The sequence below is a fragment of the Gambusia affinis genome, linkage group LG11 (genome assembly GCF_019740435.1).
Source record: "Gambusia affinis linkage group LG11, SWU_Gaff_1.0, whole genome shotgun sequence".
Classification (NCBI taxonomy): Eukaryota; Metazoa; Chordata; class Actinopteri; order Cyprinodontiformes; family Poeciliidae; genus Gambusia; species Gambusia affinis.
This window is the reverse complement of record NC_057878.1, coordinates 10734630-10746967: the sequence shown is the minus strand read 5'-3', so window position 1 is coordinate 10746967 and position 12338 is coordinate 10734630. Positions and strand designations below refer to the sequence as shown.

General features: G+C 37.1%; 1 protein-coding gene across 3 annotated transcripts in view; it reads right to left on the bottom strand.

The window, feature by feature from the left end:
• The window catches only part of LOC122839273 (interleukin-1 receptor accessory protein-like 1-A), a 114311-nt gene that overhangs the window by 51851 nt on the left and 50122 nt on the right, over positions 1-12338 (bottom strand). For all 3 annotated transcript variants that reach the window (XM_044130684.1, XM_044130685.1, XM_044130683.1), the window contains exon 3: positions 7450-7735. In XM_044130684.1, the coding sequence (XP_043986619.1) occupies positions 7450-7735 (286 nt within the window). The remainder of the gene's footprint in view (positions 1-7449; positions 7736-12338) is intronic.

The following is a 12338-nucleotide window of genomic DNA, read 5'->3' as shown; positions in this document are numbered from 1 at the left end:
ACTCTTTAAATATGCACAGCATGGCTCCCTGTAGCATTGTGGGAAGTAGTCGGTGGTGCCGCTTGATTGACAGCCAGCTGGGGGTTTGATGCTCGGTCCTGTTGTGTCTTTCACATCTGTCACATTCTATTTGAGTGTGGCTGCTTTGGATATTTGTTAGCTCTTCATGGTGGCTGTAATTCTTCACACATTATTACCCAACATGTGGGATAATGTAATCATAGGAAGGAATTACGCATGGTTTCACCCACTCTGAAACACTGACTCATTAGCAGAATTATTATAAAATAATCTATCAGGTGAAGCAAAGAGAGACAGTAATAATGGCAAAGGAACTGAGGAGGAAAGACGGATGGATCTGAAGAAATGCTTCAGACCCTAATGTGTGATACGCCGAGGGAAAAAAATGAGGCAGAGAAATAAAGGAGATTCATGGTGAGCACACAGAGATTACTATGCAAATGAAGTCACCTTCACGTAAAAACTCACAATTAGACTTCAATTTCAGAGAAAGCAGACAGAAAAGGACAAAGATAACCATTCACACAAAAGCACAAATACCACATGCACAGCACAAACAAAGATTTTAGTAAATCAGTTTGCTTTCTACTATTTTAAAAGAGCAAAATGCTATTTTAGAGACCTTCAGTGAATAGATCACTTAAATCAAACATTACTGCCAAAGGCAGTACATTAAACATGTATAGCTAAAGGTAAATGGCACAATTTATCATCAAATCTTCTGTATTGAAATGAATACAATGAATACTGTTTCACAAATTTAAGTAGAAGTTAGGAAATTAAAAAGCACTTGGCAGTCAAGAGGTACCAGACATCTCTTGATGCACAAGCAGCGGTAAAAATGTCTTACGTCAGCAATGACTCTCCACGAGCCAACGTCTACAAAAGAACTGAACACATGCAGAAGGCAAGTTACATCCAGCTCTGTTAGCTATGGCTTATATACTGACATGAATACCACAAAAACAATTTGAATAAACTGCTAAAACTTTGTGAAAATCCAAATATGCTTTTATTGTGAAAAACTGACATCTCCTGTCAATGGATATCAGAAGAAATCTGCATTAAAGTATATGAACTGCCAGAATGAGTACACATTCAGAGAAAGTGCCACAGAGTCAGTCAAAAACACAGCAGTCTCTTATCTCATCCTGCATGTGTTTTTCAAGTGTAAATAATCCATCCTGTTTTCAGAAGGATGAACATTAGCATAAAAATGCAATGATGCACTTGTTTCATTCAGGTCAGATCTAAGCTGGGCTAATAAATCTGCCGCACAGTCTCCATCTCTCAGTGTTTTGCAATCCATGGTACTGTAGTTGCATGGATTGCTTGGTCAGCTTCCTTGGCAATTGGCCACAGAGCTTCATACAAAGATTAAAGGTTTTCTTAAAAAAAAATCTTAAATGAATGAGGCCAAAAAATGAGCTCTCTTTTTCTGAAGCAAGGGGCTAAAGATAAGGGGCAGATATAATAGAAAAGTTTGACATTAAACACCCATGACATTAAAGTATATCTGCTGCATTTTATATTTTTTGCTCACATTAAAAGTTGGGCTATAATACATAATCCAAACAGTTAATCAATTTTAGATTCTCAATTAATGATTTATTGGATTAAAATTAGATCCATTTGATTAACTAATATGTCAGACCTTCTTTCGGTGTTGCAGTGTGAACCATTCCCAGCAGAGGGCGGTACTGGTAATCATTAAACAGAGCCAGATGAAACTGGAATAAAGAAGGTGGGGCCATACCAGAGCAGTACAGTGAAAGAAAAGGCACTTTAAACACACGACAAGCTCTTTAAGTTTCACCTTAGAAGCGCTCATTCAGCTGTGCTGTATGATGAAAAATTATGACATGTTAAGATGAAGGCAAGGAGGTGAAGACACAATTGCAGAAAGGATAATGCCAAACAAATTTGTAGCATGACGCCAAAAAACACAGTTGATGGTGAGAGCTCTGGGGAATAAATTCACTTCATTTAGTCAAGTTTTAAAATGAATTTGAGAGCCACAATGGCAACCTGTTGGGAAGCCACAATGCTACAACAAGAACGTAGCTGGACTGAAAGCACAGCTAACAAAATGTGTTGTTCTCACCACTGATTGTAGACCGACCAGACAGCAAAGAGCTAGAACACAGTTACTGTTCACTTCGTTGCGATGGAATAAATAGAGTGTATGGAAAATTTAACCCTTTATGTTATGGAAAAGACAGTTGATCTTTTTGATAAAAGAGAAAGCTCAAGTTTGAAAGAAATGAGTGATTATCAATTAATTGTTAGTCAATTGCTAAGATCAATCAACTTTAAAGAAACCTTCATTGATAACTTGCATTCCTGTTTGTAATACAGAAAGCGATATTGCATGGATTATCACTTCTATGGTATGCCAACAACAACATCTAAATAAACTTAATTAAAGCTCAAGGGACATAATCAAAAAAAAGTAGAAACGGTAAATACTAACTTTTCACTAAACTGACATAGGAAATCACTACAAAAAATGACAGCGTGTAATAAATGTAACATTTTCAAAATTTCTCCATTTGCCTTAATTACAAATAATCTCACTTGGTTTTGTATAAAACCCAATTGCCATTTCAGTTTTGGTTGATAGTTTTGCAACACAAATTATATCGTTGCCTGTCTGGCGAAGCCCTCCGATTTATTTCTGTAAATTTAATATGAAAGGCTCAGCTCTGTCAAATCTGTGTTCAGCCCTGTGTGTTTTGGTTGCCTACTTTCTTTCAGTTCCTCTCATTTTTGGATGCACCTCATTTGCAGTTTGGCCATCACCACACTGATCCAATGGAAATCCCATCATTGCTGTCCAAGCAAATCCATCTCTGATCTCAGTTCTTTGAAATTCATGGCTTTTGTATTTATTTATTTATTTTTTTGTATTTTGAATTATTCCATCTCAAGCATCCTCAAACACATCACCACTATTGGCTTGTTTTGTCTGTAAAGGGGCACCGAAATCAAATTCTACATCAATCTGCAAAACTAACTCCACCGCTGCTCACATTTAAGCATAATATCATGACTGCTAAAAATCCTGTTTTTCTAAGCACTTATTGATAGAAAGAACTGTCCACAAAAAAATTGGTCTCAGTCACTCGAACAATAAACCTACAAAGCATTTTGTAAAGTTTGTAATCAGCAGGTATGTCTAAAATTGTCAGCAGTGGGCATGTAAGGTGAAATTATGAATGGTAAGATATGATGTTGAGGCAGGGCGTTAAACAGAGTTGCATTGTGGATTTTCTTGAGAACAGGTGAAAGTATTGTGCAACTATATGGAATAAATGCCTTCGAGTGGTTTTCCCCAGCAAACCAGTTCAAGTCCTATGCTTATTGTTGCAGGCTCTGACTCTACATTCAATAAAGCCGTGCTATCCTGGACCAAACTATGAGTCGGACATAAGGAAAAAATGACTTTTGTCCCCAGCAGGAGAGAGAACCACCAACAATCATTTAAAAAGTTAAGAGTGCCTTTTTTAAGACTCTGGAGTTATTTTCCTTTTTATCTCCTTAAGTTGAGACAAAAATGGGAATGCATAGCAACTTAACATTTTGAAAGAGTCTGATTAGCTGGTGAAATTCCACAGGCTGACCAAATCATGCACCACAGAGTTCAGAAAAGTTAATTCACTGTTATTTACAGCCAACCTGCTATAAATAATATGTTTGTGGTGAACTGTGATCTTGTTGCCATTGTGAAAAAGTTAAAAACCTATTATTTTTAAAACATCCATTCACTGTCTATACCTGGTGTCTATCTCTAGCGATCATTGGGAAAAGGACAGTATGCACCCTCGTCAGGATGCCAGTCCATCATTTTGCTACACAGAGACACACAGGGCTATTCATGCACACACTCGCATCCAAAGGACTATTTTAAAATCACCACTTAGCCCACAGTCATATTTTTGGACTGCAGAAGAAACCGGAAGTACACAGAGAGAGCAGTTGTATGGAGGGAGAGAACATTCAAAGTCCATGCAGAAAGACAACCAGTCCTGGATTTGAATCCAAGACCTTCTTGTTGCAAGTCCATAGTATAAGCAACTGTACCACCTTGCTTGTCCTGTTTAAAATGATGCTAAATTAAAATGGGAATATTACGACATATATATATATATTTTTTATTTATTTATTTATTAATTTTTTTACAGACATCCGGTATTGTGGAAAACCAAAGAATGTGTTAAAAACTGACTCCAGGGCCGGAACTGGTTGTGTGTAAAATAATAACAGTGGGTTAATGATGGAGATTACCTAAGACAACATATGTGGGTAACTTTAAATACCTACTCTATGTTTTTGTGTGAGTTTTGACATTTTTGTGCAATTCTTTTAGTTTGGCATTATTTTGCCTAAAATTGTCTTACTGCTGACCTCTCCTGTCAAACGGTTCTTAGTTGAATTTTCCTATTGGCTGCCGCAGTACAGCTCGGTACTTTAGTTATATGAATGTGAATGGCTCTGACCATTAGTAAAGGTGTGGTATTGAAAGGATGATTGTGTGAGACTGGCTATAGTGCTGAGTAAGCGAGACAAGCTAATGACGGCTAATGGCCCCTACTGCTGATCAAGACAGACAGCTTCAGTCGAGCTGCAAAGCATTATCGCCATAAAAGCCACCAACAATACAGAAAACGTCACTATATTTGTCACTAGTTGTTTTGAAAATCAAAAAAGTCACTAGTATAGTCTAGAAAATTGATAGTGGATAAATTAACAGGGCTTCTTTCCGTTCATCCACACAGTCAGCCATATCTCTTGTCTCCGCCCACTTTTCATATAATTTTTCAAAATTTGCCAGTGGCAAGGTTTAGTTTTCAGAGAGGGTCAGTTCCATTTTAATATAAGTCAAGTTGAATGCATTCAGTGCTGATAAGTGTATGAATGTTGGATGCTCTGGAAACCGCCAGATGTCACTTTGTCTCACTACTCAGACATCCAAGATCATTCAAAACTGAATCATTTACATTCCATCAAAGGTCTGCATGTATAACTCATTTCTAGATTCCTAATACACCATTCTTTTAAAGTGTTTAATTTGAGATTTAAAATTTTGGTCAAGATTATGTGAATTAAATATTGTATATTTGTTGGTTGGTTGGGATTATGCTTAGAGTCGTAACGATTTATCAAACTCAGAATTGGGAGGTTTACTCCTATTGAGGTTATTGTGTGAAAACCAAACAACACTCCCCTTTTGCACACTTGTAACTGAAATGTCAAGTCAGTGTATGCCTCAGGCTGGGTGATGAAATTGTTGTCCAGTAAGGATAAAATAGGAAAGAAATGGAGCATTTTACATAATCCTCAGTTCATTTAAATAAGCAATTGTGAAACAAACATTAAAAACGCCACTGATAATACTGAGCAGGATCCATTTACAATGAAACAGCAAACAAACACACATACAGTTAAAGTAAAAATGCCTCAGTAATATGCTTTGTAAAGGGTTGAATAATCCCTGATCACAAATTCAGAAAATAATACCGCTGTCATTCAGTGAGCATGTTAGATTTGAAAGAGATTAATGTGCCTGCCTCCAGCTAAAAAGAGAAGAAATCCAGCCTCCTGGTGTTTACTTCATCTCCAGTCTAACTTGAATTATTTGGCATTTACTGCACCTTGAAAATGGTAAGGTTAAATTACGTTTTGTTTTTTGTCACTTTTGTATTGGTATTTATTAAAATACAAATAGTTATGAATCCTTTCATGGATTATTTACCTTTTTATTCTTAACCTTTAATTCTTGATTGATGCATCTTAATCTGACTCCAGGAAATTATGCACTATCAATGGAAGCCAAGACAAAATTGCTGGAAATTGTACTTTAAAATTAGCCATGCAAAACTTCCTAACGTTCGCCTGCATAAACATAAAGGATGAATATGCATCAGGCCACAGTGAGTCTATATGTAAACAAAATTTGTATGAGATGGATCAATTATGACAAGTGCAAATGTTAAAAGTAAAAGGTGTCTGTCTGAAATAGTTCTTATCTTTATCATGCATAAAAAGCAAAGAAAAAAAAAACAATCTAAAGAAAAACTAAATAATAATATCACAGAAAAGTAACAAACCCAGTCCAGGCTTTATAAAACACAGAGTTCAATGCTACTGAACTCAGTGTACATGTGCTATTTAGAATCAAAGCCCATCATGAGTCACACACATAATATGTGATAAGACTTGAAAAGGTTTTTCAGTTGCAAAATGTTGATAGGAAATAGTATAACAGAGGCTCTCGTTGAAATAATTGTTGACCTAAATACTGAAAGTTCTCTTTAGGTTGAGTCACTGTGTTGGTATAAATCATTCTCCAAAAATACATTTGATAATTTCTTTTGAGCCAAAACTTCCCAGGATTCTGACATTCCCTATTAAAGACTAATGCATTATTATGTAAAGGACCCTTGTATGGAAGTGTGATTTCCCACCTCTCCACCCCCCATTTTTCTAAAACAAACTGCACATCTTTCCTTAAATAATTTTGTGCTGTTTATAAAAAGCAGTCGAAAATGTGCGTTCTGTTTGCTTGAGGTTTTGAGGGAGAATTTTTACTTATGTGCCTCAATATGTGACTCAAATGCGTCTTCTCAAACAGAGTAATTTATTTCAGCTGGGAGGTAAATGTCCTACTCTTCTGATTAGGGTATCTGAGAGAAATCCCTCTAGCTCAACAAACGCAGATGGAGAAACACAGAGCTGGAGGCACTTTTTACACAGAACGATGGGATTCCCTGAGTTTTACACTCAACATTTGAATAAGGCCGAATATTTGTTTAATTAACTGCAAAATTTTTAATTTCTCATCAGGCACTACCAAAATTATGTGCTTTGATGTCACATCACATAAAATCGCAACAAAAGAAAATGAAGTGTGTGGTTGTAAGATGAAATTGGAAAAGATTATCTCCACTGCTATTTGTATTTCACTTTATTACTAACAATGGACATGTCTAAGTTACTACCACTAGGTTACTATCACACACTAGGCCAAAAACATAAGAATTAAGTTATTTTTGTCTGGCAGCATTGAGTTTATGCATAAGTAAACTGTCAGGAAAAAAATGGTTAGATCATTTTACTCAGGCCATTCAATTTTTAACTATCCAACACATTAGGTTATTGCAAACAGTTTTAGGCATTTGTCTGAGACTGGCGGTCCTTTCTGCTTTAACTGTTCAACTTACATGACATTTCTTAGGTCATCAAAAAAAATCAAATAAATTAAAATATTTTTATACCACCATTAATTTTGCTTCGCTTATGTCAATTTGAAATTCTATATTTCTGCAGCTCACTTGCTTGTCAAGTGCCCAATAGGAAAAGTCATCAAAATTAAAACAAAGTAGTATATCTAAAAAAAATAAAATAATAATAATTTCTTACTCTTACCGTAAAACACATGAGTAGAGTCCCATGTCCTGAAGGTCAGCAGGTCTGAACCAGATGGCATCCTCCTCCTTGCTCATGCGCACTCCATCAAATGAGATTGGTTCTTCAAAGTCGGTGTGGCCGAGGCCGGAGCTGCGGTACCACATGAGGCTGAGGCCCCCACTCTGGGCCTGGCTGTAGTTGCTCCGGATGTAACCATAGAAGAGAGCGCACTTCAGACGCACTGCCTCACCCTGAAGCACCTGGTACTTCTTGTAATCCACTGACCAATCTGTGCAGCCGTCCACTAGAAAAGACAATTGAAAAAAAAAAAAAAAAAAAAAGGTTATAAATGTGAAAAGTAGAAGGTAAAATCTACATTTTTGTGGAGTGTGAACTCCAAAGAAACATTTAAAAAATATAGAAAGGACCACATTGTCCTTTGTCTAAATGACAGAAAGTCTAAAAGTTAAAATAGTTAAAAAGAAGATAAATATATAGAAATGTCTATTAACGTCTAAAAATTGTCAAGAAGTAGCTATGGTTACTGAAATTGCCCAACAAAATCTGGTTTCAGAATGTATGCTTGGACTAAATTTAGAGAAGCAATATTACCTAAAAGTGTGGCAAGCTTTGCTAATTAATCACCAAGTGTTTCAAACATATTTTTCTGTCATTTTTGTCTCAATTAAAAACAGAACAAGACAATTTTGTTTTCTTGTTTTTCTGTAAAAGGAAATTTACTGTGAAAGTTGTACACTTTGATATACACTGTGAAAGATATACACTGACAAACACTGAGAGTCACTTTTCCCCTGTGCCTATTTGTTATTCACTTCACTTTCTTACTCCCTAATAAACCAATTCATATCACTGTTAAAGAGTGTATGTTGATTTATTTACTAAAGAGAATTTGTGATGAATTATGATTAGTAATCATAAAATGTGAAATTATCTCAATTTTATTAAATCACGTAGTATTTCATAATGCAACTGGATTGCATTAAGGTACAATTAGGGAAGGGGTATAGGTAGAGCTCCTACTGGTAAATGTTATTTATGAGTTGATTACATGTAATTGCTTTGAATCATCAATAGCCATAGAAGGTGGAAAATTGCATAATAACGTAGCTAAGAAAAGATCAGACTTCAGCACTGCAAAAGAACAGAGTTGAAAAATAAACTTCAGGTTAAACATTGTTATTAAATTTATCTGTAATTGCAGCATTTTTTGATTGCATTGTTGATTGTAGGTTTATTTTGCAGCATATTTCTGTTGAATTAGTTTTTTTGTGTGTTTAGGATTTTGCATCATTTATATGTTTGTGCCCATTCCCAGAATATTTCACCATTTGCTGCACATTTGCATCTTTCTGCTACCATAGTGTAGTGGCAGCCAACGCTGCTATTAGACAGAAATGCTGCCCCAGATGGGCAAGCTGTTTAAATCCTTCTCAAACTCCTAACCCTCGACTGTGGCTTGTGGGTTAATCAATTATACATTCCACTTGGAAGTTACTAATTTCTTCCCAAAAATAGCCATAAGGTGTTTAGAGCCAACTGTTACATTTCACAAACTATTCATTACTTTCTTGTTTAATTTTTATTGATTAATTCTCTGAAACAACTGTCTCATTAACAAACTGCAAAGCTAAATAATATAAGGTTTTCAAAGCATGTTATATCATGACATTTTGAGATAAAACCCTTATGTTACATAGAAATATTTGGGAGGATTGCAGTTTTACTGTGTAATGATGTGCAAGACACATTTTATCCCCTCACCTTCAATCTCAACTTTGCCAGCACACTCGGAGTATAAGATATCTTTACCTCTGCAGAGAAAGCTTACGCACTCGCATGCAATACTCAAACATGCAAGCACTGTGACACTTGGGATTTAACTGTACAATATCCTCAAACATGGTGCCAGCCACATTTAACTGCTGTGGATATAAATCAGATTCGAGCAGGGTACAAAACAACCTCGGTAAATGGGAATATGCCACGATGTCTCTCAAGCAAGATGTCTACAGCTTGATGTTCACCAGCTCAGCAATTATGCATAAGAGAGTTTGTCCAACATGTTTTGGTTGGAGCACTGCTGGAATGAAAGAAGAGTAACTGATGCAACACAAACAAAAAAACACAACAACTTATGTGACACTTTATCTACAACAGCATAACAAGATGCATAAGAAACGGCTACAGTGGCTAAACGGACCCCGACTCCGTCAAGACAAAATTTCCTGCTCTTTTTCATGCAAACATGGCTCCTTCACATCCCGAGCGACTGGATTTTAACCCACAGCCAGCTATCACTCTCCGACTAATTAGCTAACATTTGTTTATCCAGCAGGTGTGTATCAGAAAGCGTGTATAACGAGAGACTAGGAGAGGGAGACAGAAGAGGCGATGCTGTGGTGAGATAAAGTAATAAGAACCCCACTGCGTGCCGTCTGTGAGTGATACAGAGCCTCACAGGGACAGCTATGCTAGTAATTAATACTGTTAATTACCAGGGCGGTATAATATGTGTGAGGGAGAAAAAGGGAGTGTGTGTGTCTATTTGCATGAGCGTGCATTCCCTATATGAATGGTTGTCTGCCTAATCATGTCAGTAATTACTATCGGCTTTGCCACAAGTGTTTGTTTGCGTGGGTGCGTGCACACACACACCCAAGAATTTGAAAGAAACTGAAAGCAGAAGCGTGTGTGTGTGTGTGTGTGTCGTAATGTGAAACACTAATTATTCTCCCTTACATTAAAGTAGATGCAAACATACATGTGTCATGTGTTCGCCTTATACAGTTTCAATAATTATGTTTTGATTAACTGTGTCCTGCTGGCGAACACTATCGGCAATATGGAAAGGCCATTATTTCCAATCATTTAGTCCATGAGACAAAATGTTTCACTTGGCCAGGTTCAAGATTTTAAGCAATATTTTTGGAAAAAATTAAATGTTCATCTCTTTGTTTGTTTTTACAAGTAGGATACAAGCTTCACAAATCTCATCTGACTTAGTATATTTCAGCTTTCGGTTGAGGGTTAACCAGTTGAGGAATTCTCAACATTTAAAAAAATTTTCACATTTTGTTTGCGTTTCGCCTTTCTTTTGGAAACCCAACATATTGCTAAATAGACCATTTATTGACTGTCAACACTAAAGGGCAACTCAAAACCTGATTTGTTACTGACTTCAAAAGAGCATTCAAGCACTGATAAAGCAGAGCGATAACAATATAGCTCCACCTTTATATCTGTGGTGAATTATAATAGTTACAGGACATCACACATTGGTGTACTTCTAAAAATATAACTCTCTTATGCAACTCAGACAGGTGGCTTTTGATGGTTGTAGACACTCCAAAGTGCCCAGCTCCAAAGGCATTGGTTCTGATAGAACAACTTAAGTCTCGAATTCTGTTCCGTCTTGGTGCTCTTAGAAAAGACGCAGATGCTTCTTAAAGCAATGTTTTAAGTTCGTGAGTGAACTAGATGCACCATGGTGCTCCTGATATACATTCCCCATTAGACTTGTATCACAGGAACTAGACAGAGCTTCGAAAGCCAGACTTAATTTTGACAAAAAAATATTAAGAATCTTGCCTTTTAATATCACAAAAGCTCTTTACATAATTCTTACTATTACAGAAGAAAAATTAGATTGTCCTCATAGAGACACTGAACCAAGGACTCTCATTTCTTCTGACATTGTGGTGAACTTCCTCTATAGACAGCAGGTAATTCCTCTGTCTCTCTGCATACCAGTCTTCTAATCGGTGGAGGGAGCAGAGACTTGTTTCACTCTTCTCTTTATTCACTTTCTATTCCACTAATTGATGTGACCTCTGCGTCATGCTTACCAATCTTCATTTTTGCCCTCAGTGGCAAGCAAACTTGTTTATCCAAAGAAGCTTCCCTGCTAACTCAAAACTAAAGAAAACATTTCATTGACTGGCAAGCAAGTCAGGCATGTGCTTCCACTGGCAGAGGTGTGTAGTCCAAGAAAACAACTCGACATGCACTGAAGGTAGGCACATGTTAATGCACACATAAGTAAGGAGACCTTTCATTTCTTATGGCCATGCCAAGTGGAGTTGTGTAATGCAATGGCATTTGCGTGTGCGTGTATGCGCGGGGCTGTGGGAGGGCGTATTTACGTCTGAGACTCAAAACGGTTTTATCAACTCAATTAGAGGCTGACATTTCCCACATCCCCATGCTAGGCAAGAAAATCAATGCTTCCCGCTGCAGGAATACTGCAGTACCCACCTTTCACTCTTTCTGCTGCTGACAGCTTGCATAAAACTACACACAAATACAGGATCTCATGCTATTCCACCCTGGATTCCTGGGACGTTAAGGATTTGTAGCAATTCTTGCTCAGCCGTCCAACAAGCCCATGGTGTGAAAAAATGTTTCCATATGGACACATTCCCCTATGGCTGTCAGTCTTCTGATTCTTACTGCAGCGCTGTTGGCTGCAATGCTCCTTTACCTGTGATTGCTACATCCCAGGATATATAAGGTATAGAGGGAGTGCAGTTGGTGCTCAAAAACTCCGTCATAATTCGGAAAAATGTGCAGGCGCGTGAACACCGCAGAAACCTTATTAGATTCAGGGGCAGGACAGACCTGTGTGACACTAAAGCAAGCCAATAAATACATGCCCTAGAGCTTGAATAAATTTAGTCCCACACACACTCAAGGAGTCGCACAAAGAAAATGTGAACCCACCACAGCCAGAACTCCAATCACAGACTGGGCTTTGTCTCTTTTCAGTCAACTCCAGCTTTCTCATGATTGTTATTTTTAACATTTTATTACTTATGCAATGTTCCTGTTGCATTGTTTCCTGAAACTCTGATGATGTGCTCACTTAAAATTCTCTCTTCTCTCATCAT